The sequence below is a fragment of the Drosophila subobscura genome, chromosome J, assembly GCF_008121235.1.
Source record: "Drosophila subobscura isolate 14011-0131.10 chromosome J, UCBerk_Dsub_1.0, whole genome shotgun sequence".
Lineage (NCBI taxonomy): Eukaryota > Metazoa > Arthropoda > Insecta > Diptera > Drosophilidae > Drosophila > Drosophila subobscura.
The window spans coordinates 17501047-17527713 of NC_048532.1; the positions used below are offsets into that span (position 1 = coordinate 17501047).

At 46.7% G+C, this 26667-nt stretch overlaps 7 protein-coding genes across 11 annotated transcripts in view; 5 read left to right on the forward strand and 2 right to left on the reverse strand.

Moving 5' to 3' along the window:
- LOC117893759 overlaps nt 1-26667 on the forward strand; it is a 48146-nt gene that overhangs the window by 16262 nt on the left and 5217 nt on the right. For 2 of the 4 annotated variants that reach the window (XM_034800495.1, XM_034800496.1), the window contains exons 1-2: nt 25427-25537; nt 25599-25860. The exons of 1 other annotated variant lie outside the window; for it this stretch is intronic. In XM_034800495.1, coding sequence (XP_034656386.1) covers nt 25529-25537; nt 25599-25860 — 271 coding nt within the window. In that variant the 5' untranslated portion in view covers nt 25427-25528. Of the gene's footprint in view, nt 1-7626; nt 7644-25426; nt 25538-25598; nt 25861-26667 lie in introns of those variants that run through there. One more of the 4 variants, XM_034800497.1, reaches the window with a different exon arrangement.
- On the forward strand, nt 12712-13946 carry LOC117893768 (rhythmically expressed gene 2 protein). The gene is made up of 3 exons (XM_034800508.1): nt 12712-12921; nt 12979-13067; nt 13183-13946. The coding sequence occupies exons 1-3, from the start codon at nt 12764-12766 to the stop codon at nt 13716-13718; spliced, it is 783 nt and encodes a 260-aa protein (XP_034656399.1). The 5' UTR covers nt 12712-12763; the 3' UTR covers nt 13719-13946.
- On the reverse strand, nt 13706-14684 carry LOC117893771. Its single transcript, XM_034800510.1, has 3 exons — nt 14323-14684; nt 14008-14268; nt 13706-13939 (listed from the first exon to the last, which is right to left on the reverse strand). Exons 1-3 carry the CDS (start codon nt 14618-14620, stop codon nt 13752-13754), a joined length of 747 nt encoding a protein of 248 aa, XP_034656401.1. The 5' UTR covers nt 14621-14684; the 3' UTR covers nt 13706-13751.
- Nucleotides 15047-22872, forward strand: LOC117893761 (tyrosine-protein phosphatase non-receptor type 61F). Of its 2 annotated transcripts, XM_034800500.1 has the most exons (7): nt 15047-15273; nt 18935-19108; nt 19176-19438; nt 19499-19865; nt 20029-20621; nt 20689-20814; nt 22708-22872. In XM_034800500.1, the coding sequence occupies exons 1-7, from the start codon at nt 15145-15147 to the stop codon at nt 22748-22750; spliced, it is 1695 nt and encodes a 564-aa protein (XP_034656391.1). In that variant the 5' UTR covers nt 15047-15144; the 3' UTR covers nt 22751-22872. The 2 variants fall into 2 exon arrangements, with proteins under 2 accessions (XP_034656391.1, XP_034656390.1); XM_034800499.1 differs by lacking the exon at nt 22708-22872 and having other exon boundaries at nt 20689-21773.
- Nucleotides 22989-24941, forward strand: LOC117893763 (tumor susceptibility gene 101 protein). The gene is made up of 7 exons (XM_034800503.1): nt 22989-23165; nt 23282-23366; nt 23448-23513; nt 23571-23849; nt 23914-24128; nt 24186-24535; nt 24603-24941. The coding sequence occupies exons 1-7, from the start codon at nt 23121-23123 to the stop codon at nt 24787-24789; spliced, it is 1227 nt and encodes a 408-aa protein (XP_034656394.1). The 5' UTR covers nt 22989-23120; the 3' UTR covers nt 24790-24941.
- Nucleotides 24928-25406, reverse strand: LOC117893774 (transmembrane protein 258). Its single transcript, XM_034800514.1, has 2 exons — nt 25309-25406; nt 24928-25247 (listed from the first exon to the last, which is right to left on the reverse strand). The coding sequence occupies exon 2, from the start codon at nt 25244-25246 to the stop codon at nt 24995-24997; it is 252 nt and encodes an 83-aa protein (XP_034656405.1). The 5' UTR covers nt 25247; nt 25309-25406; the 3' UTR covers nt 24928-24994.
- Nucleotides 25895-26637, forward strand: LOC117893772. The gene has a single exon (XM_034800511.1). It carries the CDS (start codon nt 25990-25992, stop codon nt 26635-26637), a length of 648 nt encoding a protein of 215 aa, XP_034656402.1. The 5' UTR covers nt 25895-25989.

Genomic DNA, 26667 nt, shown 5'->3' on the forward strand with positions numbered 1-26667 from the left:
TTACATACCACAACCTCTCCAGTCCCTTTGTGTCTCTCCGTCTGTGTGTCTGGGTTTGGGTTTTTTGCCTGGCTTTTGTCCTGCTCAACGCATTCGAATTTTCCCAGAAATGTTAATTATAATACACACACAAAACCCAACATAATTACTCGCCTTGCCTTGCCTTGCCCTGCCCTGCCCTGCCCTGCCTCGTGGCCACCCTGCCATATCCTGTTTATGGGGAACCACTCGCTGGACCCTGGATCGGTTCCACGTCCATTCCCGTTTTCGCACTGCGTTTGCTTAATGCGCCAAATAAATTTGCATGCCATGCACAATTCCTTCTGTTGTTCTTCATTAATGCCTCTGCCTCTGCCTCTGCGCTTTGTTTATTGCAAATATTTTTCAACAATTTTTACCCTTTATTTTTGGGATTTTTCGGAGGGGTTTGATTCTGGTTTGGATGATCAAAAGGGTTCCCCGGACATTTGTGCGTGTGAATTATGGAAGGAAAAGTAGAAGTACCCGTTTCAAAAATAAATATATTTCTTTTGGGTTTTTTGGAAGCCCTAAAAATTAGGTCTATGGCGGGTAAATATCGTAAGGATGAGATTTGAAGCAGATTAGGGGCAAGAGTAGATGCTCTCCTTGGACTACAAATATCTATGATGAAATCTATGATGATATCTCTAGTTATAATCGAAACCTATTGTACTTAGGGAAATGGTACTTAAGATACTCGAAGATGTCTAAGGAATTGCCCTCTTATTATGGATAATCCCAGAAGTAAAGAAGTAAAAGTAAAGAATACAATTCTAAAATTCATAGAAACCAATTGGAAATAAAATATTTTTGATCTATGGCAATAAATCATTATAAATATTTGCATCTTGTTGAAGTTTTTCACACGTTTTCTCTGTAAAACGCCCAAAAATAATCGTTGAAACTAAGCAACAAATATTTAATGATGTTGGAAAAGATTTTAATAGTTTTTGATGCTCATAAATTAAAGCTACAAAAAATAATTTAACAAAAATTAAAAATTATGCATTAAAGTGCACTTTTATTTCAATTAAATATGCTTATTAAAATTAATTTCAATCAAATTAAACCAAATGTTGATCTTTTTTGGAAATTGACAAACTCCATTACATAATTAAGCAATAAAAGATTGTCGAAGAATCGAAACGACATTTTCTAATCAATATTCCATATTCCAAATTCAATATTCAATAATTAATTGCTTAATTGAGTCGAAAAAATTGGGAGAACGGCAGTCGGAAAAACAAAACGAATGCAAGGCAAAGGCAATAAAAGTTTAAACAATTTGTTACAACGCAGTTTTTAGGTTTTTTTTCTATAAAAATGTATAAAACCGCCATTATGTTTTTTTTTTTTGCCTCCCTCTCTGGCCGCTCTCAATCACTCCGCTGCCAACAACAACGGGTGAGAGCGAAACCCTCCCACTTTGCGAGTGTGCCCCGCCGAAAAGCAGCGAGCGCCAACAAGCAGTGCAAGGGATGCGGAGCGGAGCGGGGGGGCAAGAATGTCAAAAGCTAACAAAAAGCCTAACGATGTCTCTCACTCATACAAGCGCACACACACACATGTCCATGCACACACGAAATATGCCAATTGATCGCTCACTCACTCGCGCGCTCGCTCGCACACTCTTGCGCCAATTTATCACCTACTCTCTGACACACGATGCCTGCCGCTGCCGCCGCCGCCGCCGCTGCTTTGCTGCCCAATGCTCTCTTTCAGGCACATGCATACACACGTATGCGCACGTATGTATACCAATGCAAATACTAATCGCTGCGGAGCGACAAAAACAAAAGCAACTAATACGCAGCGACAGCGAAACTTTTGATACTCTCTTGCGGATTTACAGTTGCCTCTTGGGTAGCAAAAACGTGCAAAGTTTCAGGTAGAAATTTTGTAAATTGCGGCTCTAGCAAGAAGCAGACAGACAGCAAAAGATGCTGAGCTCGAGTGTACTCTTCGTTTAGTTTCCTAATTGATTTCCAAACATCTTTTTCGAATCGTAGTACTCTCTGCAAAGGGTATTTATGTCTGTAAGTTTGTATGTGTATTGCGCAGATACGCGAGCGTGAGATTCGAATTTTGTTGGAGTAGCATGAGGACGGACGAGGAGGTTAGGTTGGTTGCGCGGAGGGGGCAAGTCAGGCAGGCAGCAGATCGAAGAGCAAGACGGCAAGCTTCAGATGCAGACTGTTGGAGAGGCAGTTGGCGGCAAAAGCGGGGGACCACCTAACGCCACCCTTGCCAGCAAAGCGATAATGACGAGGCAGCGACTGTACGGTAGAGGAGTGGAGCAGCAGCAGCGTGAAGGGAGCCCAGAGCCAGAGAGAAAGAGAGAGAGAGAAACCAGTTGTGGTGGCACGTCGCAATACCACATTCCGTACGAAAGAGGTTAGACCTCCGCGCATTTCATTCACAATTTTCCAACGTTGTTCTTTTTGTTGTACGAGTATCTGCAGCAGTGGCAGTGGCAGCGGCAGAGACAGCAGCGTCAGCGTGTGTGGGGGCCGTTGTCTGCACATTTTGGAGTTGGCGCTTGGCATGCGACACACAGAAAAGGGGAGAGGAAGAGAGCAAAAAGCAAAGAGCAGCAGAAAGAGAGTGGAAACCGGCGCTTGTCCTTCATCCCGTTGGAAAGTAGATCTTCCCCTGGTTTGCTGTGCCAGCTTAAAGCTCCCTTTCAGCATAAAGCTTCCTTTCAGCCTCTCTCTCGCTCGCTGCTCCGCGGCTAAGTCACAGCTCGATCAATCGCTGCCATGTACCGTTTATCATTCTTAGCGTGCATTCCAATTCATTCCATTTCCATGTTGCCACACAGATAAGAAAGGTGCTGCCCCCGTCCACTCCAAACACAAACCCCCTTCCCTACCACTGCCTCATTCCAACACTCGCCATGGCCATCCTCGATAAGGCCAATCCTTGACAGAGTTCTCGTTCTCTCTCTTGTGCGCTGGGGTTTAGTGCGGCATTTCAAATATTTATAACCTGTTTGCCTTAATTTCTTACTCAAATGGCCAGCGAATTACAATAAATTCTTTAACCAGGCTTGTAATCGCGTTATCATCATTATTTACAATTATAACAGCAACACACAGAGAGATAGAGAGAGAGAGAGAGAGAGCGAGAGCGCAAGGGAGATGAGATAGAGATAGACAGTCACTCACGCACCGCACATGAAATGGAATGGAATGGAAGTGGAAGAAGAGACAAGGACAGAGAGCAGACAAACACTGAGAGAAAACTGCGTGGTAAGAGGAATAAAATAATAAAATGAAAAGAACAAGGGAAACTAAATAAATTAAACTAATTAAGGGATCTAGCAGATCATTCACAAATTGCACCAGGGAAGACAAATATAAGTATTCCCTCTAGTTATTTTTTCTCTCAGTGCTTGGCCATAGGTGATAGATATGCATGCGTATCTCTTAGATACTTGTTGCCTGTCGCTTTGCCGTGTGCTGCCTGCTGCCTGCTGCCCCATCCCATGGCAGGCCTGCCGTACAGCTCGAAAAGCTTCCATGGAGTGGCAGTGGCAGGGGCCGAGTAGAACGTGTGTGTACATACCTTCACATACCTCAATGTTACCTAATTAAAGTTTACATCAAGTTGAAGTAGTGAGTGGCTGTCGCTGTCGCTGTCGCGGCAGAAGCAGCAGCAGCAGCAACAGCAACAGCAGCAACACATCTATGGCATGATTCATTGGAATGCCAAGAATTTTTATATGTTTCTATCTACATTCATGCTGCTGCTGCTGCTGTTGTTGCCTTTTACAATTTCAATATGTGTGTGCGATGAATGATTTTGTAACACAACAGATACAACAGCAGCAGCAAGAGCAACAGCTACAACACCATTCCAGCAGCAAACACCAATGGAAACACCCTAAAAACATCAAGGCAAACACTGTGCATATGGAATGCAGTAATGGGCCCAACCATAACAAAACAACCTACGACTATGGGTCGTAAAGAGGAGCGACCCCGAAAGGGGAGGCCAGCGGCAGAGACCGGAGACCGGAGACCACAGACCAGAGGCCCTCTTGCCGGACACAACCGAGAGGGAGGGAGACGCGACAGACGGACAGTTAGTCAAATAGACAAGCGGGCAGACAGACAAGCAATCCAATGGATGGACAAATAAGCTTGGCACTATTCGTATCTCACAGATATCCCCCAACCCCCCCACACACATCAAGAAAATTATAAACGAAACCCAATGAAACAAAAAACGAATCGAAGGGGAGCGAGGAAGGGGCATATCTTCCAATCTTCCAATCGAGCGGCACTCTCTAAGCAGATCAGATTAGGGATCCATCAATGGAACAGAAAACTATTAGGCGGCTAAGAAGATTCGTGATGTGGAAATGATCCCCCAGATGCAGATAGAACGATGGGCACCATAAATTTTATGTCTCGTTTTTGGAAAGAAAGAGGAAAGTTTTCTTGGATATCGGTAACCAATTTATTAAAGAGTTAAATACGCGTAAGTGTGGGATAGATCTGTGGACATTAAATGATTGGAGCTCAAAAAATCAAAATAAATTAAGGAGATAACTGAAGTTTACCGACTGGAAAGAGCACTTCCACAGGGAGTTAGTCAAAAATGTAACCAAATTCTCAGAACTAGCACTTATCAATTGAAGAATTTCAGAATGAACGCATTCCACTTTCTTTCCCAGACTCCCTGCGCTATGATCCCTTCCCAGGCTCAAGGATGCCCAGCAACAAATTAGTTCCAAAGGATAAGAAAATATTATGACGATCATGAATGGCATTTACAGCCCCTGCCACAGCCACTGACCCTGCCCCTGGCGACTCTTGTGAGAAACACAAAAATATCTCACGCTGTAAATGCACCCAAAAACACACAGAAAGAGAGAGAGAGAGAGAGAGGGGGGGGGAGAACCCTGGAGAGTATCGATAAAAATTGATTGCATATTTACAGTAATCCCGAAAAGGTCTCTGGGGCAATTCCGAGAAGCCGAATCTTTGATGCCGCACCGAAGCCAGGTCCAGTCTGGACCCAAGATTGGGCACATTTTCGGATCAATGTGTCGTCAGTGTACTTGTTTGCAATCAACACATCACTTCCCACACTTGAAGGATCAGGACACACTGTCAACGGGCAGCGGCAAGCCACGGAATATCCTTTGATATCGGCACACCCACCCACGCACAGGAATACCCATAACTCCGCCCTAATCACTTGACATTTGTATTCATTCGGGTAATCTGTGGCACCAGCACGGGCACTGCCACAGGAAGTTATTGTCAGCAAAAATGATTACATGCTGACAAAACCAGAAGTGTCCGTGGTGGTCCCTGGTCGGCTGTCTGGTCTGCCAGCTTCTTGGAAAACGAACGAGCCGAGGCGAGCCGAGCCGATGGCGGGGGCTCGTAAAGAAAACAACATTCAATGCAAGTGACCGACCGAGCTAGCGCTGCGGCTATGAATGTTCGTTCCCGGGAAGCAGCCTGTCAGTGTCCGATCCTATTTCAAATGGCTCAACTCAATGACTTCCACGAATTTTGCAAGCTATCGATGCCGCACCCGATGGCCAGTGCCAGGCACCACTTGGGTGTCACACGCAGCGAAACACAGCGGGCTGCCCAGACATCCTACGCCCTACACCCTACACCCTACACCCTACACTCTCCACCCGCAAGAGTATCAGTCTCAAATATGCCCAATTTGTTTGTTTGCTCAGCGTCTCCCACACACTTCGATGCACTTTTTGAATTCGCCGCCCAACCCATGCAATCTCATTATTATGCCCGGGACACTTGAGATCTGTTTGGGATGTGGAATCTGGGAAGGGGATTTGGTCTGCTCGATTGTCTATGGCTCTGGCTGTGGGAATGCAATTTCGGGGAGTTCCCACTACACGAAAAAGTTCGATTTATAATTGGGAACAATTTGTGTTCGAAAACGCGTGAAGTTTGCATGAAAATGTGTAACTTAAAGTACACAAAACTTGAGCATAAGTTTTCCTAGTTGCAAGATCCTTCCATAAAGCAAATCCCCGCTGCATAATCCTAAAGTTTTGTGTAGAGCAACTCCCAAACCATTGGCACATCACAGCCAAAAGATAGTCAAACTTCTCCCTCTAGTTTATCCCACTGCCCATAGCCATTGTCTGCTTCAGGTAGATGCTAGATGCTCAATGGAGTTCTTGGAGGTGTGATGAGGTAAATTTCCAATAATCTCCAATCAAGAGTCTTGCCACACCCCCCACACCTCACACCCCACAAGCAACCAAACAGACGGCTGTAAATTGGTTTCGCACCCACAGCCAGCGCCAGGCTTCGGGGGCCCTGGGCCTGGAAGCGTCGCCAGCTTCAACTTTGTTGTCCAACTCTTTCTCACATTCTCGGGGCTCAGGGGTCTGTCTTTCCTCCTGTGCCCCCTCATGTTTGCTCAGCTTTTGAAGTTGCAGCGACAACATCATCACCATCAACAGCACCAACCACTACCAGTGTCCGTTTGTCCGCTGTCCGCTATGCCCCGTCCGTTGTCCATTTGTCCGCTGGAGCATTGTGCATTGTTGTTATGTTAAGTGCGGCTCAGAGCCATGGATGGGCTGGAACCTGGTCTGAGTCTGAGTCTCTGTTTGAGTCCGAGTCTGGGGGCTCTCTGCATTTGAATATGAAAAACCGCCGTCGTCGTCGTCGTTGTTGCTGTCGTCGCTCATCGCCCGTGTGGAATGTGTGGAATGCAGTTGGTTCCCTTCATGCCCTTTTGTTATCAGCTGCGTCGCCCTCATGTGTCTAGGTCTAATGCTGCTGCTGCTGCTGCTGCAGTTGGCCCTGCATTAGGGAGTGCCCGTGGCCAGTCGCAGGGTCTCTGGGCAATCTGCAGCATCTGCATACAATGAGGCAGACAAAGGCATTGCTAATTTTTGCCAAATACGGTTGCAAATACCACAGCAAACCATCATCAGCTGCCACTGCCACAGTGCAACAGTCCCCCCTGGCAACAGTCTCCGCTGCTAGAGTCCCTCCTGCCACAGTCCAACGGTCATTTTCATGCAAGAACGCGGAAGAATGACTCAAGAACTGTGCAATAATTCGAAAATAAATGCAGAGGAAAGCAAAAAAGAGGAAGGAGGAGACAGAGAAAGAAGAGGTAACGAATGGAAGAATACTCTTCCTGGGTGGTGGAATAATCTTTAGTTTATGTCTGGAGAATATTACGGGTACTGTTAGCGCTGTTATTTGCTATAGCCTGGGGATTTTTGATAGATTAGATGTATCAGTTTATACATATCTAATTAATTTCCACATCTTTGGTAGCAAGCCACAACCCCCCACACACAGCGAATGTACTCCGCTTATGATGAGTGTGCATGGAAATTGCTCTGCACATGCAATGCCAACTTAGACGGATGTATACATGCATACATACAAATGTATGTATACATGTACATAGCAACATTGCTGTTTGCTGTGGCTGTTGCTATTGCTATAGCTGTATCGTTTTGGTCTAGACCTGTTCTACCACTCTGGAAGGTTGTCTGCCACTGGCGCTGTTGCTGCTGTTGCCAGGAGCTGGGCTGCTGCTGCCACCTTGGACCAGCTGAGGCACTGAGACGACTATCAATCAAAACATCAACAGCAGCATAACAGAGGCGCAGGCAGAGTCATGGGGGACACTCTCTGCAACTGTCTGTATCCACACACACACACTGACACTCGGACAACACACATCTGTGTGTGATCTAACTGTCTGTGACAAATTTTATTTCTGTAGCGGATCTGTCTGTGCGCCGCTGTCCCCTCCCCCCCGCTGCCAGCCTGCCTTTGCCCTGGGCATCCATCCACCCCATACGAAAATCTAATGTCACTTCGCAGCATATTTAAAAGCACATAAAGATGTTTTAGACGAAAATAAAAATCGAAACTTCTCTGTCGCTGTCTCTGCCTCTGCGTCTGTCTACGCGTCGCTGTCGCTGACCGACGATGCCACAGTGCTTACACATCTCTTCTGGGTTTCCTTCAGACCAAAACATGCTCGAAAATAGCCCAGAGACAGAGACTGGCCAGACGACACAGCAACGCATCCCATAGAAATGTAAATACGTATGCAGATACATATGTACGTATGAATGTACGTAATGTCGCAATGGTGGCGCTACGACAACCAGGGCTGCATAAGCGATCGCCTTGATCCTGGCAGGTCTCTTGCCACACACACATATACACCTTTCCATTGCCTACTTCCAGGCGTTGGCTGTGGCATACAACACCACATGACATTCCAATCGATTTCCAGTTGGCCTGTTTTCTGCAGCCCTGTGACGCGCTTCGTCTGTCCGTCCATCTCTTTTGCACTGTCTGGCGCAAGCACACACACGCACGCACACACACAAATTAGACAGCGTCAACGTCTCTCTAGCGTTGGCAATTCTTCTTTCCAACCTATGCTTTCTTTGAGTAATGGACAAATGAGAAGATTTAATGGAGGGAATAAAGCATAGGGAGACACCCTTGAAAATCCATGCAGCTAGACGTTTGATAGAGTTTTTGCACCGATCGGTGCTATGAAAACTAACACAAATCTTATATTCGGATTTACATATGTAGGCTATTTAAGAACCACGTGTGGCAATATTTTTTGCAGATATTTTCAATGCTCTCTTAACATTCCAAGCCTTAATGTGTAAAGCTGCTTCCTGTTGCTAAAATCATAATACCCTCTGCAACAAACGGTACAAAATGCGACTGATTGAGAGCGTAGAAGAAGAGCATAAGACAAAGAGAATGAAAATAAGAGAGCGAGAGAGGAAAGTGTAGCGCCGCGTACCCTACCGCACTGCGACGGGACGAGATGGCTTGGTGGGCTGGGTGGTGGGCCAGAGCCATTTATACATAGAAAAAATACAAACACAAACACACGGACACACATAACAGATCATTCCTAAATTCAAATTCGGATTCACTTGCAATAGCAACATTTTTTCAGCATCTAAAAGTAGCGGAAAAAGAAACCCAAAAGAAAAAGCAAAAGGCAAACGCAAAGGCGGAAAAGAAAGCAAAAGAAATGAAGAAGCAGCGACGAAGCGGAGAGCAGAGCAGCGTAGAATCAAAGGAGAATCCTACAAAGCAAACAAATGTTCGCTCGTGCGCTCTCTCTCTCTCTCTCTCTCTCTGTTGCTCTAGCGCAAAAGTTGTATTTAAAGTTCTACAGGGGGCGCTTTGTGCGTACTCCCCCCGTCCACAAAATGCAACACGTTTCATCCCCCCACCCGAGTGCCGCTGATGCTTTCTTTTCGTTCTTCGCTGGCGGCGGGGAGCATCGTCTGGGAATGCCTAGTGCCCGACGCTGCTTGGCCCCAGGAATGCAACCGAAGTTTGTGGCACACACACACACACTGACAGAGACAGAGAGACAAAGACTGAGAGACAAACATTCTGTTGTGGCACATATGCATTCCATATCCATCCATTTCCATATAGGGCGGAAGAACCAACCCCATGCCATCGATGCTCCCCCCCAATCATTACAACTCAATCATCGTTCGAAAATAGCAAAAAGAAAAAAAAACTCTCTTAAGATTTCCCATCCATTTCCGTTATTTTTGGAAACCATTGAGGGGAACTGCTGCGGGGGTGGATCTTCGATCCCCAACGATGCCGGAGATATTTCAGCGTGATTTAGGAACAGCCGAAGGGGCATCAGAGAGGTGAAAATTCAAGCGGGAAGATGTTCTATTTTTGGATTACCGGAACTGAAACGGAAAGATCTCCCCTCGAATACTTCCACATTGGGGTTCCATAAAATATGTTGCTTTAGTGTTTTAACCTAATTTTCTATATTTTACTTGAAACTATTGAGATGCGATGGGCTAGAAAAAGATCAAAGCTGGAAAAAGTTGAGCTGCTTGAAAGGGTTTTGTAGAGACAGTTTGGGTAGCTCTTCACTGCCCCCAAAAGTGCTCTCAATGCTAGAACATTGCCCCAAAAAAATCTGGTAGCTAAAGCATAAATTAAAAACATTTTGCCATTCCATTAAGGTATTATATTTCGCAGCCGAAAATCTCAGATCAGTTCCCAGCAGAGGACTTCGGTTTGCCTCTTGCCTTTTGCCCTGGTTGATCTTTACCGATTTGGCTGCCGATCAAGCATCACGCTGTTTTCGGTACGTAATTGGGTGTCCTGCTAAAAAAGTCATAATCACCTGTCCAGCCCATATCAGAGCAAACCCGTACAGACACCTTGGGAACGGACACACGAAATTCAAAAAGCCGTAAAGCGATTTTTATGCACCAATGACATCGAACAGCGTTCAAGTGCAACGAAAGGCGAAGAGAGAGAGAGAGGAAGAGAGGAAGAGAGAGAGAGAGAGAGAGAGAGAAAAAAACAGAACTGAAAGACCAAAGACAAATTCCTGCGTTTTTCCAGGAATTCACTCAATAAACTCAAACAAAACCCAAACATTTAACAAACGAGCAGAGAGACGGAGGCAGCGGCAGAGGCAGAGGCAAAGGCAGAACGAACGAAAGAAGATGCTGACCCGACCAAGACGGTAGATGGAGGCTGTAGATGGGGCCACAAATTGAATGGAAAGGGATGTGGGATGGGGAGGTACAAGACGAAGACGATGCGAAGCGCTGAGCAAAACACAAAATAAACCAAAAAGCAGGCAAGGAATTTCAAACAAGAACACCATCAAGTTGAGGCTGCTGCTGGCTGCGACTGCTGCTGCTGCTGCTCTTGTTGCACTTCTCTCTGTAGTTGGAGCTGTGAATGTGAAGTGGAAGTGCTGCAAGTGGAGCGCAAGCAGGCGCAGCTATGCGCTGCCAAAAAGCTGCCATTGATGGATTTTACAATAATCTTTAGAGAAATTTAGGCAACAAACTTCACGAAATTGCACAACAAAATTCTATAAAATTGAGAGTACCATGCCACAGGTGGAGTGCAGAAGGTAGAGTATCGACGGGAGCTGCACTTGGAGCTGCAGTTGGAGGAGTGGGCGAACAGTCGGTAGTTGGTCGGGAGACGACAGCGCTGGCTGTCTGGCTGCATTCCAAGTCACACAGAGACCAAGTAGAAGCAGCAGCAGCAGCAGCAGCCAAAACCTAATCCGACTCCAAATGGGTTGGGATGCGACGAGGAGTTGTCCAGCATCTACCTCGATGGCGCTGCCTGGCTGCCTGCCTGCTGCTGGTGCGGTACTTTTGCTGCCGCTGCCGCTGTCGACTCCTCTAAAAACTCCTCTAAAAATTATTTATTAACATGGTAGAAATTCGCAAACAGGTTAAAACGACCAATCAAAGCAGCAACAACAACAACAAAAGCGGCGACGGCGGCGGCGGCGGCAGCCAAAGAGCGACCCAAAGTGCAGATAATATTAAAAGGCAGTCAGGCAGTGAGGTGAGGCAGAGGCAAGGCAGCCCCAAGTTGCATGGACTGTGGAGGCCGAGTGGCAGCAGCAGCGGCAACTGCGGGGCAGGGGCGGGGGTGGCGGAGCTTGGGCCCCCCGACTGCCAGACACATTTCGAAAAGGGCCAACACGAAATTCCATGAGAGTCGTTGACTCGCTTTTGGCTGGTTACTTTTCTTGGGAAAGTTTTTCGTTGAAAGTTGTGGCAGGGCAGTGGGAAGGGGGGAATGCAGTAACTGAGTTTTTTGCCTGCTCGATAAGGTGGCGCATAAGCCAGGTAGGTGGCAAAGTGATTAGTAATTAATGGATAAGGACGTGAGCCTTGAGTGTCCTTGCTTTAAGGATCGCTGTTTGCCAGATCCAATCAAGCTTGCAATTATTTGATAAATGTTTTTAATGGCATTATCAATTTCTGCGCGTGGAATGTTTGTCTGAAATTCCTTTTTCCTGGTAGCGCGCGGCAGTTATTCCATATAAATAAAATGCAACATTCCCCGACTGCCGAAAAGCAGCAAAAAGAAGGAACCCTAACCGCAGCCACGACCACGAGTCAGTGGAACTTGACAAGCGGAATGTGTGTGGAATTTTTGAGGACGAAACCCACGAACCTCGCCCTTCCATAGAAACCCAAAACTTAAGTCAGGCTCTTATTTATAGCGTTGCCTGTGCAGACGGGGGTGCAGCCAATTCTTGGTAAAGTGTGGCGAAAAGATAAGATTAAAAGGTAGGCGCCAAGGTATCCATCCCAGGCAAATTCCTTTCTAAGTAAAGGCCTCCTTCAAATCAAACAGCGCGCCATGTTTCGATAACATTTGCAGAGAAATCGACTACCAGCGCCCTCTTGCTTTAAAAAGCAGCAACTGTCACAGTGCAGTTAAACTTCAACAGATGGCGCCCACTGCTTACGTTTTCCGTTAAAAAATTAAATGCAAACAGCAGCCAGCGGTCACCATGCTGATAGTGGAAATTACTAACATTACGTTGGACTATCTATTATAATGATGTTTGCACAGGGCGCGTAATCAGTGCAGATTGCAAGTCAATACTAATATGACACCAACGACACCCGTGATAAGCGGGAAATCATCACTGTTGGGGGCCACAAAATGAACGAAACGAAAGCCACTGTCATTAATCCAATCCGCACACACACACAGAGGCAGCATTTGAAATGTTTTGCAGCTGCTTTTGCCCGCTACTAGCTGATAAGCGCAGCACACTGGCAGCGGGCGGCGGAACGGAACGGATCGGATTGACTTTCAGTCATTGAAAGTGATACACAAAACAAAAACAGCCACCAACTCACGTAGTACGCCGGCAGATTTCATTCGCAAACGAGCGTCCAGCCAGAGCGGAGATGCGCAGCTTGAATCGCTTTCGTCTCATCACCTTCGACGTGACCAACACGCTGCTGCAGTTTCGCACGAGTCCCGGCAAGCAGTATGGCGAGATTGGGGCGCTGTTCGGCGCACGCTGTGATAACAATGAGCTGGCCAAGAACTTCAAGGCCAATTGGTGAGTGCACGCAGGCAGCTTCTGCTTAAGGATAATGCCAAATTCCTCCCCTTGCAGGTACAAAATGAACCGGGATTATCCAAACTTTGGACGGGACACAAAACCCCAGCTGGAGTGGCAGCAATGGTGGCGTCAGCTGATAGCAGGTGAGCGTGTGTGGCTGTGTCTGTGTGTCGAGTGTTTCGTTTGATAAACCAGCAAGCAGCTTGTTCCAAAGTGCAATCTCTACTAACAATCATCATCATCCTCGTTGACCGATAGGCACCTTCTCGGAGAGCGGAGCTGCCATCCCAGACGAGAAGCTCACGAACTTCTCCAACCATCTGCTGGAGCTGTACAAGACATCCATTTGCTGGCAGCCCTGCAATGGCAGCGTGGAGCTGCTGCAGCAGCTGCGCAAAGAGCTCAAACCGGACAAGTGCAAGCTGGGTGTCATAGCAAACTTTGATCCCCGTCTGCCGGTGCTGCTGCAGAACACCAAGCTGGACCAGTACTTGGACTTTGCGCTCACCTCGTACGAGGCGCAGGCGGAGAAGCCGGGCCCAGTGATATTTCAGCGCGCCATGGAAGCGTCGGGCCTGCAGAACCTCAAGCCCGAGGAGTGCCTGCATGTGGGCGATGGCCCGACGACAGATTATCTAGCAGCCAAGGAGGTGGGCTGGCACGCGGCGCTGGTGCACGAGAAGAGCTACTCGTACTTGGTGAAGAAGTACGGCGAGGATATCGACCGTGATCATGTCTTTCCGAGCCTGTACGACTTCCACAAAAAGATCTCAGACGGTGCTGTGGTCTGGTGATTGCTTTGCCGTGTATTTTCTCTTTTGCCAAAACTATTTCAACGTTTCCTCCTTCCCCTCCTGCTGCTCGACGACTGGCGGGGCTTGCGCCATGAACAAATCGCCGTAGGGATTGTGCGGCTTTTGGCTCTCGCGATCGTACGTGGGGCCAATGGCCCACAGCGACTCCAGATCATACTCCTCCCTGGCCCTTGGCGAAAATATATGCAAGGCAATGTTGCCTGAAAAGAACACGGAAAAGGTTTAGTTTTTGGACAGCTTGGGGGAATATTTCGTTGCCGAGACGCACCCAAATCCATGGCCATCCAGTCGCGACTCTTGTCGCCCTCGATGCGGGGCAGAATGTCACCTTTGGTGCGCTTAATCTTGAACATGCGACGCACAAACTCCGCCGTGGATATCATGTGTCGATAGCTGCGGCCGCTGCACACCACCAGATGGTCCACATACTTGAGATCTTCGGGCACGTAGCAAACGAATATATCATCCACATTCTCTTTGCGCAGCAGCTCCACCAAGTCCTCGACATCAAAGACTCCGCGAATGCCACCTGTGGGAGGGAATTTTCTGTCATTTTTAATCTCTGTAAAAGCCAGCAACTTACGCTTCAGATTCAAGCCATAGTACTGATCAAGAGCTTCCTCCGACTCATCTGGCAGTTGCTGTTCCTGGTGGCGTGCCTCTTCCACATCGAAAATCTCGGGCGCCTCATCGTCGCGGAAAACTTTGTATTTGTTTTGCACGCCGCCGACAAGTGTCTGGAAGGGATTCCTGTTGACTTGCGTTTCCTTTTCCTTGGTCGGTTCTGTTGGGGGTTTGGAGAACTCGTGGTGGAAGCACCTCAAAACGGGCACGCTGAGGCGTTTGTCGTGAATTAAACGAAACACGCGAGAGATCAACATGTTTTATTTATTTATTATTTTTTTTATATTTAATCGCTACAGCGAAATTGGTTGGTCGCAGAGATGAGTCCGCATACTGAAAATGGCTGAACTGGTGTGACCAGCGACAATGACGTAACACACTTACGTTTTATGCTTTTACCTGTTTTCCTTAAACCTTACTTTATAAGGAATCCAACAAAAGAGAGTCTTTCAAATTTGCCATTCTTGTATAAAATTAATGCATTCATTGGCTAAAAATATAAATGCGTGGCTGAGTATTCCAACTAACCTGTAATTCCAAGTCGAATATCAAAATCAAGGAATAGAATTTCCGTTCAACGCAAAGTAACGTTTCGCTTTTTTCATCAGTATGTTTACGGTATATTTTGAAAGTGAGCACGTATATTTCGGTATATTACTGACTGTCTGTCGTGTATATTTAATTGATTAAGCCGCGGTCACACTGCTAGTCACAACGCCGCCTGGACTCCAAATTAAAAGTAAAATTAAAACGCAGGAAACAAAACAACAAACAGTGCACAATGAGTGAGCAGAAAACAAGTGGGTCGCCGTCCCCAACGAGCACAAAGGATAACGCGGCCGCCAGGCAAAAGATTGAAACGGAATATAACAATAAAAAGACTGGATCGGGCTGGCATCGCTTCTACAAGGTAAAAACAACAACAACACCACCAATGACAGGCACTGGCTACTGCTGTTGCTGTTGCAGCCAGAATAATTGCACACTGGCAGAAAGAGTGAAGAAAAGCAATACGTTTGGCAACACCTGGAAGGAAGATGCACGTAGCAGTGGTGGCGGCCAGGCAGGAGTCGCAAACGTGTACACACAAAGTGTTCCTTTTCGATTCGATTTCCACGAAAATGTGATGAGTGCGCAAAAGGCTTCTGCAGATGCCTCCACCACCAACACACATGCATGTTCTAAATGGGAGAACGTACGTGTTTGTGTGTGTGTGTAGGCACGCCGCCGCTGGCCCCACTGTTGTCATGTGAGCGTGAATGTGTTTGTGCGAGTGTGCCTGTGTTGGTAGCTGTTGCTCCGTCTTTGGTTATAAGTGGTCCCCAGCCTGGCTCAAACAGCATTTGACCAAAAAAAAAAAGAAACAGAATACAGTGTACAAACAGATTCACACACACAGGAATATGCCAACGTACATACACAGCAACAGTGACAGCTCCGCTCACCTGCTGCACTCTTTGCTTTGCATTTGGCTGCAGCTCAAACAACAGTACTTTCGTGGTGTGTGTGTTTGTGTGTTTTAGAGAGTGTGTGTTTGCATATTTATGCTGTTTCTGGTGTTTCTCTCTTTTTGAGAGATGCTGTTCCCAGTGCTCCCCATTCTTTGCACCTCTGTTTTGCCGCCCCTCGCAACATTTATGATTAGCCGAGTTCTCGTCGTCTTTAATTTTGCTTTTCTGATTGTTATTGATAGGCCTCTTCCCCCTAGAATATTGGGGTTTTGGTTCCGCGAATTTTGGGGCCCCATAACTGAAAGGCGGGTTTTCCAGGAAAACAGTTTTTGCATTTTGCTTTGTTTTGATTGCCGGACTTTTGTTGATACAGGAGTTAAGTGCTGTGCCGGGAGAGAGGAAGGAGAATACTTTGACAAGCTTATTTTTATCGCATCGCATCAGGGTGGAGAGAGAGACGGAGGGTCGACACTAGCTTCTTTCCACTTGGGAACTATTCCAATACACACTCGCGAACACACATATGGCCGCACACTCTATCCAGTCACACACACACACATTCGCACGCATCTCTCGCCAAGGGGCACAAAGGGCATGCGTCTGGTTTTGAGTCGTTCTTTGGGTTTCTTTCTGGTTGCTCTTCCTGCTCCTCTTTGCTTCTTCTTCTTCTTGTTCATTGCTGGCAGTTCTGCTTTATAGCCAGTTCCGGCGAAATGTGTCTTCAGCTGCTGCCCCTGCTTGGAAGCGGCTCTGCTCTGCCATGGCCAGACCAGGCACTCACTTGAATTGGGATTTCACGGAATTCAGCTTCGCAGTTAGGAAGAGGATGCCTTGTGTCTGTGTGTGCATGCGTGTGTGTGTGTGTCAGTGTCTGTAACTTCTTTTGTGGCTTCGCCATGGTATCCTTTTGTGCCCAGCCGAGGATAATCTAATTTTCCAACTAACTGAAAGGAGTCCCCGTCGCCCCTGCACCAGCACGATTACAAATACAAACACAAACAACAACAATTATGTGTCGCAAAACAAATTGTTTTTCGTTTGAACATGGCATCTCCGCGGATGAAATTTCTATTGAAATCCCCCAGAAAATATAACAACAAAAAATGACGCATTTAACTTTTTGTTATGCTTTTTTGCGCATTTGGCGTATAATCATTTCCATTGAACGCACTCCACTCCCGTTATGTCCCTCTCTCTCGTGCTCTCTCCTTCTATGCTTTGTGAGATGGATCCCCATCCCCATACAGTTATCAGCTTACACCTTGCCAGGCTTTGCATCCACTCATCCATTCCCTCCTTCCATTATGACAACCGCTGCGAAGTGTGACGAGTGGGGCAGGGTGAGGGTGCTGTTGCTTGTGGACGGGGGCGTGTTGCAATTATGCTCTGCATGCATGCAACGCTTTTTGTTTTGTTTTGTTTTGCTTGGCTTTTCTTTCGAGAAATACAATTCTTTGCACGCTTTGGAAATTCAAGACCCCATGTATTACGCCTCTCTCCCCTGTTGGTATTTCTCAATTCTCCTCGCGTGTTTGTGTGTGTGTGTCGATGTGTGTTTATAGCTGTAAACGGTAGAAGGGTCACCTGGATAATCAAGAAGCATAAAATAACTGTTGCTGCTGGCCACAGAAAATGGCCAATCAAAAGATGGTTAGAGCTGCCGATATCCGACGGGTGTATTGAATAATCGAGAGAGAGAGTCCAGCCAGTCTCTCAGCTTACAAAATATCGGTCGTAAATATAAGCTCTACAATTATTTAGACATATTTTTTCATGAAAAATAATTGACATGAGAATGCACTTTCCACAGCTTCGACTTTTTTTCCTCATTCGATATCACGATCACATATTCTCACGTGACACGTGATAAATCCGAACATCTGTTCATAATAAAAGTGATACAAAATCATGTATGAATAATTTTGAGAATAATTTCTTTTCCGCGAGACTCGTAATTATTGTGATAATCAGAAATCCCCATTGGACCCCAAGTTTTTTTTGTGCCTGTAACAATTCATTGGAAATATTCTGCTTATCGGACATTGATCCGTTTCGTGGCTCAGCTGATTGCGTAAGTGGGTCCAAAAAATGTGTTTCATAAGAGGAACAGCAATCAATGGGATCCCTGCGAATCAGCTCCCTCCCTCGGCTGATTCACACCCCCACCACAGTATGACACAATGGGCAATTAAAAACTGCTTTTTTGGGAGAGCTGCAATCATCGGGAGTGTAGAGCGAGGGGGCAGGGGCTACCATTCAACGAATTACTCATACAAAAAGCGCAGATTTTTGATGGAGTATGTGCGCTGCCGATTACGCGTATCTGGCGTGCCGAAGCCAGCAGCATTCTTACATGCCATAAGCAGGGCTTGAGATGCACTTGTCACCGCATGGTTTGGCGCCATTGACCCTGTTTGACGGTGCTGCTGAATGCTGAATGGTTCGATTCGCTTACAGCTGTGCCAGCATTAGTACACACACACAGAAGCAGACACACACATATGTACATTCGGCTGATAAAGCCGGCCCCAAGCAGCCAAAGCGGCCAAAGATAATGCCATTAACAACAGTCGGGGGGCAGCCATCGTTTGCTGGGCTAATTAGTCATGGCCGGTTTGTCAGCTGGATGGGTTGGGTTGGCTGCCTCTCTCCCTCTCTGCCTCTATTTGTCTGTTTGGGTGTTATTGGTGCAGGGTTAGGCCTGCCTCTAGGCCCACTGCATGGCCATTAATGCGAGCAACTTGTGCCTGACGCTGTGCGGATGAGTCAGTTGGCATGGGGCAACCCCCCAAACATGATAAAAGATATTGGATTTCTGTTGAAGCGCAAGAAATTTCCAACCGACATGAAACATTATATGTGGAATTTTGTAGAATGTTTGAAATCAGCTCAAAGAATGTGATGAGTCGTTGAATATTATTTGATTTATTTTAATTCTATTATTGCCACCGATTCGCGTGGCGGTTATTGCTGATTGCCAAATTGGTTTTCTTTTGCCAGACATTTTAGCATGAAAGCTCAGATGCCTCAGCTATCTACCGTGCTAATGGTCACGACGCATTTTTTTATTGCTTCCGACTAAAGACATAAATTCGAATCGTTCAATTTTTGAAATTCCAGGAAATCTCTGAGAAATGCGATCGCGGGGCCAAAGAGCAACAATTCAGCACGCTGGAATCGGAGCGTTCACAGAATCGTGGCCTGAATCGCTATAGGGATGTGAATCCCTACGATCATTCGAGAATTGTCCTGAAGCGCGGCAGCGTGGACTACATCAATGCCAATCTGGTGAAGGTAAGTGCCGGCATTTCCACTCCACTCGAATCAAAGTTCTAAGCGAAATTTCCATTTCCATCCTTAGCTGGAGCGCGCCGATCGTCAGTACATACTGACCCAGGGACCCTTGGAGGACACTGTCGGCCACTTCTGGCTGATGGTCTGGGAGCAAAAATCGAGCGCCATTCTCATGCTCAACAAGCTGATGGAGAAAAAGCAAATCAAATGTCATCTGTATTGGCCCAATCAGCTCGGAGCGGATAAGGCCTTGAAGCTGCCCAACGTGCAGCTCACCGTGGAGCTTGTGCGCTGTGAGACGTACCAGAACTTTGTGCGGCGGTGGTTCAAGTGAGTGAAAGCCCATCGATCAGCTAGTGCAAATCAATGAACAACTCTCTCCCCCCACAGATTAACCGATCTCGAAACGCAAAAGAGCCGCGAGGTGATGCAGTTCCACTACATCACATGGCCAGATTTTGGCATTCCCAGTTCGCCCGATGCATTCCTGAAATTCTTGCAGCAAGTACGTGACTCTGGCTGCCTCAGCAACGATGTCGGTCCGGCCGTGGTGCACTGCAGCGCCGGCATTGGTCGCTCGGGCACTTTCTGCCTGGTCGACTGCTGCCTTGTGCTCGTGGACAAGCTCGGCGAGTGCAATGTGTCGCAGGTGCTGTGCGAGCTGCGCAGCTATCGCATGGGACTCATACAGACATCCGACCAGCTGGACTTTTCCTATCAGGCCATCATCGAGGGCATCAAGAAGCTGAACGATCCCGTATGTATGCGCTCACAGCGGCAGGCGTGCGGTAGCTGGTCGTGGATCCACTGCCAAGCGCCGCCGTTTACAGTGGAGTTTCTTTCGCTGTGATTTGGCTTTGGACTAACCCAAGAACTTTCCCCTTCTCTCTCTCTCTCTCTCTCTCTATCTGCCTTTGCAGACCTTTCTCGACGCTAAGGAACCAATCATTGGCAATGAGACAGATACACATGCACAGGATGAAGTGCCGCCACCGTTGCCGCCTCGCACACATTCGCTGAACTTGCCGCTGGCCCCCAATGCGGGCGGCGTGCTCTCGCTGAATATGCGTGCCGCCCAGTCCAATGGCGAGGAGGTGTCTGCTGAAAACATTGGCGACAAGCCCTCGGTGCTGAGCAGCAAGGATGCTCTGAATAATTTCATCAATCAGCACGAGATCATCAACGCTGAGGTGGCCGACAGTCTGCGTCCCTTGCCGCCGTTGCCGACGAGGCCTCTAAGGTCGTTTCAGGAGTCGGACAGCGATGAGGATCTGGATGATGATGACGATGATGACGAAGACGATTATGATGACGAGGAGAACGACGACGATTTCGAAGCGGATTATGAGAACATTAAATTGCCCGATGTGGAGCCCGTCAATGGCAATGTATCGACGACGACGCCCCAAGATGATGATGTGAATGCCAACAGCGAGAAGCCAGCGCCAGCCGAACAGCACAAGGCCAATGGCATTGACACAGTGGGTCAGTCGCAGACGCAGACACCAGCGAGGTAATACAGATGATGATGTGAACCACTGTGTGGATAATTTTTTAACCTTTTCGTTTCCCATTTGCAGTCCCGAGAACGAGCTGAAGCGACGAAAACGCAACGAACAGCAGGCCCAGCTGCAGAAGCAAATCAACAATATGAAACGGAAGCTGCGGGAGAGCGAGGATGGGCAGAAGGCGTCAAAAAAAGGAAGGTCATTACTCACATATATTGCGGCTGGTGTTGTGGTGGGCGTGATCTGCGCCTACGCATACACGAAGCTAGGTTAAGTGTCCCCGCCCCCCACAACCCCCACCTACCTACCCATTAAGTAGACGTAGACCTAGCCATTGAGTAGGCACATTAGTAGCAATAGCAGTATGACGCCCATTGCCGCGGACACCGATCCTCCCCAGCATTCGCGTCGCGGGCTAACATCTAATGTCAGCACGGATCAGATCGGAATCGAAATCGGATCGGATCGGATTGGATCGCTTCGCCTCGCAACGCAATCAACGCGACGATTGGGTTGAATGAACGATACGACGACGATACACATGATGCATACATATAATATTAGGGAATTTTTTACGAGTATATTGAGAAAGATACTAAAACAGAAGAAGAAGCAAAGGCAAAAGCAAAATGCAAACAAAAACTAAGCGAAAATCGGGTAGAAGTCACATCAAAAGTAGATTTTGCGCAATAGACTGACATTTTAGATCAAATTTATTTTCTACATTTTAATAATGGAAATATTTAATAACGAAAAAGAAAACCCGAAGAGAAAATCCCCAAACCCCAGTTCCCCTGTGCACGAATTATCGTTTTCCACAACCTTCCAGACCCCCCGCAAACATGCAAATCCACATCCTTCGCTCGCTATGCAATAAAATTTGATAACATATACGGAGTACGTTATATCTATTATATTTACGCTCTGCGATCCAAACACTCACACACACACTGAGACACACACGCCCACACCCACGCGCTTCACTTGTTGTTGTACAGCAATTTCTTATAGCATACGAATTATGTATTTAATTATTTATGAAGAGATTTACGTAAAGAAGACACGAAGAACACTTGTTGTAGTACCATGGAAAAAAACAAAAACGAAATGCAGCAAATGTGCCAAAAAAAAACAAAAGAAAAAGAAAGAAGAAAAGAGACGAAAACGAACAGAAAAAAAAACTATGTGAAAGCCCCTTTATGACTATTTCAATTTACTTTGCTCCGGAATCCCTTACTACATTTGAATTGTATTGTTTGTTGTTTTTTAACGATTTATAAAATGCACTCCACAAAAGAAACGAAAAAAGAAAGAAAGAACGAAGAAAATGCAGCGCCATTGAAGCAATAATAAAAAGTAATGCAAAATAGCACAAAAAACAACTACGAGTAAATCAGTATGATTATGATATATGATATATAAAATGAGAAACGGGAGAGACTATAAAATGGTTTCTCCCCACCCCATAGATTAAGTGTGTATGTACCGTAATAGTAGAAGAGCCCGGAAGGCAAAAGAGAACGAGAGAAGAGCGCGTGCAAGAATACCATAAGAGTTATTTTTTATATATGTGTTAATCCACAATTTAACGAAAAATTCAACTAACCAGATGCTGCAGCAAGAGAGACAGACAGACATTAAAACATAAACGAACGAACGAAAGAGTGCAATGGCAGAGGAAATAAAAGTGGAACGGAATGGAGCGGAGAGCAGAGGGATAACTTTTATAAACATATAAACTAAATAAACGAAAAATACATATTTATATAAAGTATATATTTAAAAAGTAACACAACATGAACAATACCTATAGTAATGCCTAGTTAACTGAACAATTGGTTAAGTACACGAACACACACAAACACACAATGCCCCCCACTCACACCACACCACACACACAACGAACCACAAACGTAATATAAAATATATAATGCCTATATGAGAAATGAACGAACAGAGAGAAGTGAGAGAAAGTATTCAAATAAAGCTATATATGTTTAAGACACCAAGAACCAGAGCCTCTTCTATGCCCGCCAAGTGCTTTTATTTACTACGATTCATAACAACTCGTTTTCATCTGTTTGATTTCAGACGCGATAACCACAGAAGCCACAAATTGTGCAAGAAAAAGTAACAGCCCATCTCATGCACAGCCCATCAAGACCAGCACCAACACAAAGAAACTAAATGAACATATCACTTGGCGTAATATAATTGTAGATTTTATTGCACAAATAAAAGTAATTCTAAATTCTAGATTAATCATTTTGAGCGCAACGGTTTGTGCCGTCACTAAGCGTGACAGCGATATATACAATCGATTTATATGAAATCGAATATATATAGCATCGAGTAATTTATAGATAGTATCGATAGCTCAGTTGATATCTATCGGTTGTACACTTTTGTTTTTGTTCAGGCGAAATTTCCTATAAAATTCTCAAAGTAAAACGATTTTGGGCCAGGTGTAGCGGGCAAATTTGTGCCCCCAGTCTCAGTTTAGAATGCCTGCTGTCGAGGAAGCAAAGATCATCAAGTTTCTATCCAAGGTATGGCCATGGCAGATGACTCATTGTTGGGGGCATCTCCCCACTCTGAGACAGAACTTGTTTGCCTAATTTCGCATGCAACGCAATTAACGACATGCCTCCTGTTTTAATTGTAGTATAAATATGTCGACGTCACGAAGAAGGACGTGATGGATGTCATCACAACATACCGAAGTCTGACCTATGATCTGCAAAAGTTTGGTAAGACCTCCACACCGCCTGATAAGCCACAGCATCCAATTAATGGTGTTCCCCTTCTGCCCTACCCCCTGCCCCAAACAGTGTTCAACGATGGAAGTCACAAAGATCTGTTCACACTGCAGGGCACCATTCCGGTGGTCTATAAAAGTGAGTGTGTGGAGCGTTGTTCCTCGCTTTGATTAACATTTTTGCGATTTTTGATAGATAACACGTACTACATTCCCATATGTATATGGCTGATGGACACTCATCCGCAGAACGCGCCAATGTGCTTTGTTAAGCCCACACCCACCATGCAGATAAAGGTGTCCATGTATGTGGATCACAATGGCAAGGTCTATCTGCCGTACTTGCACGACTGGCAGCCAAACTCCTCGGATCTGCTCTCCCTCATCCAAGTCATGATTGTGACATTCGGCGATCATCCGCCAGTGTATTCAAAGCCCAAGGAACAACAAATGGCAATGCCATATCCACCAAACGGTGAGCTGTCCACCAGCTGCTCAGAACAGCTCTCATCTGACTCGATTCCCTTTCTGCCTTTCAGCTTACATGCAACAATCGGGTGGTGCTGGGGCCAGCAACTCGTTTCTGCCTTATCCTACTGCTAGTGGAGCAAGCGGTGGCAACTTTCCGCCCTATCCAACAGGTGCTAACTTCGGACCGTATCCGCCAGGCGGTGCTGGTGGCAATGCCGCCGGCTATCCGCCCTACATGAATTACCCACAACCAGCTGGCAGTTATCCACCAGCTGGCGGCTATGTAAGCATCAACTTTGGCATTTGCTTTGCAACGATTTTGTGACTTTTTCTCTGTTAGAATCCGTCGGCGAGTCCCAGCTCGACGGGCACCATTACCGAGGAGCACATCAAGGCTTCACTCATCAGCGCTGTCGAGGACAAGCTGCGGCGTCGCATACAGGAGAAGGTAAATCAGTATCAGGCCGAAATCGAGACGCTGAATCGCACCAAACAGGAATTGGTCGAGGGCAGCACGAAGATTGATTCCATCATAACGCGCCTCGAGCGCGAGCAGGTGGATCTGCAGAAGAACATTAATGTATTACGCGACAAGGAGCAGGAATTGGAGAAGAGTCTGGAGACGCTCGAGAATGCTGAAGCCATTGACCCAGACGAGGCTGTGACCACAACGGCACCACTATACAGACAGTGAGTGGACGCGAGTTCGGAGTGCGATATCAGTGAGTGTAATGTGTGTGCTCCTTTGCTCTTTCAGATTACTCAATGCCTATGCCGATGAGGCAGCCACAGAGGATGCCATTTATTATCTGGGCGAGGGCTTGCGCGGCGGGGTTATCGATCTGGAGACCTTCCTCAAGCACGTTCGCACACTCTCGCGCAAACAGTTCATCTTGCGGGCCACAATGCAAAAGTGTAGACAAAAGGCTGGACTTGCCGGCTAGCTTCTCTTTTTTTCTATGATTGCAACGCGGGGGGTGCATGAGAATACACACACACACGATTGATATGTTAACATAATATATTCGATATTGTTTTAAGCGCAAATTGAATCTTTGAAATTACAATAAAAAGGCCTCACGTACGTTCACGCCCACGACAGGTCCTCTAGTTTATTTCTATATAATGGAATGGTTATTAGCCTTATTTTCATACGTAAATACCGACAGTGAGCAGCAGAAACACAATGCCAAAGCCCAGGAATATCGAGGCACACAAGCTGATGAGTAGTTCCTTGATCAGAGTCTTTTCCTTGGTGGTCTTGCGGGACACAACGAAGATGAAGAACCAGGCGGTGAAAAATGTTCCAATGGTGAGGAGCACGGTGGCGAGGTGGGGGAATACCGCCGGATTGATGGGCGAAACGTAGCGTTTCATGTTTTCAAAGGAGACGGTATCCATGCTGCAATAACCAAATTGTGATTTAGTTAGTCAGCCAACACTCGCTGCTTAGTTTAATTTACTTTAAATGCTTTTAATAAATAATTGTAAATCGACGCAAATCGTACGTGGCCGGCAGCTAGCGTTGATTTTTTTTTATATCGATTCTGGACCACTTTCGATAGTGCTACGCAACTATCGATTGGCCATTCCCCTAGCTGACTGGCAAACGTGCTCCCCTCTCTTTTCATTATTCATTATCAATTGGATGTAAAAAATAGCAAAAGAAAACAAAGACGCAAGATGAGCGATGTATGTATCATTCTAATGGAAAACAACATTGTCACTACATGTATCCCAACAACTTTTGCAGCTGGAGGACATGGACAGCGAGCGCTTGAATGAGCTGGAGTCCATTCTGTACGCGTCCATCCATTACAGCGATGAAACGGGTGCTGGTGCTGGTGAAATCACACCTTCTGCGGCCGATCAGCGAGCAGCCGTGGATGCCCAGCACATGCCACCACCGCCACAGTCCCAGCGCATTGTCACCGAGAAGCGTGTCATCAATAATGCAGTGGCCAAACCACGCTACTGGGCGGAGGATAAGACAAAAACTCCAAATGTATCCGCAGGTGAGTAGCAGCAGCAATCCGACTGAATGTTTGTCACCGAGATGGCCTTAGGAATAGAGTCCCGTCAAGCTATTTCCCAACTTTGGTTTGCCTTCGAAATTTTGGTTAAAAAATTCTCCGCTTTCGGCCATGAAGTATCTGAATTGGTTGCTGTCGCTGTGTTGCACCCTTCTGCGGTTTGTCTGCAAGTGGTTGGACCCCGGCTGCATGGCACTGGCCACGCTGAATATGCTCTTTCTGGTCGTCTGGCTGGACTATCATTTCCGGCTGTATGGCTGCGATTTGCTGTACTGGCGCGACGAGCTAACCCACTGCCCCGCCGAGTACTTGCTCATGTGGATCCTGGTGACTGCCTCCATCCATGTGCTGGGCTATGTCGTGGATGTTGCTGTCTGCAGGGCCCTGCTGCGTCACAACAAGCCGCAGATCCACTACGAGGAGCGCTATCGTCGCTTCGTGCTGCTACGCCTCGTGCAGCAGCTGGAGCACGCTCTCGTCGTGCGCTCGCTCTCTGCCAATGGCAGTCAGTTGCTGCTCAAGAACATGTACGAGGCCAAAAGACTGATCAATGAGGCAGTCAACGTGTTTCGCAGCTCCGTGAAGGTGCTGCTGTGGCCCAACAGAACGGACTTGCATGAGGATCCGCTGGTGCTGTACCACATCAACGAGGAAGAGCTGCAGGAGCTCAATGCCTGCGGCTACAGTCTGGGCGATGTAACTGCACAGGATGTGGAAAATGAGAACCTAAACCTTTTGCTAAATCCCTTTTCGTATTAAAATTGCACTTTGAACTGCGAATAGATTGGG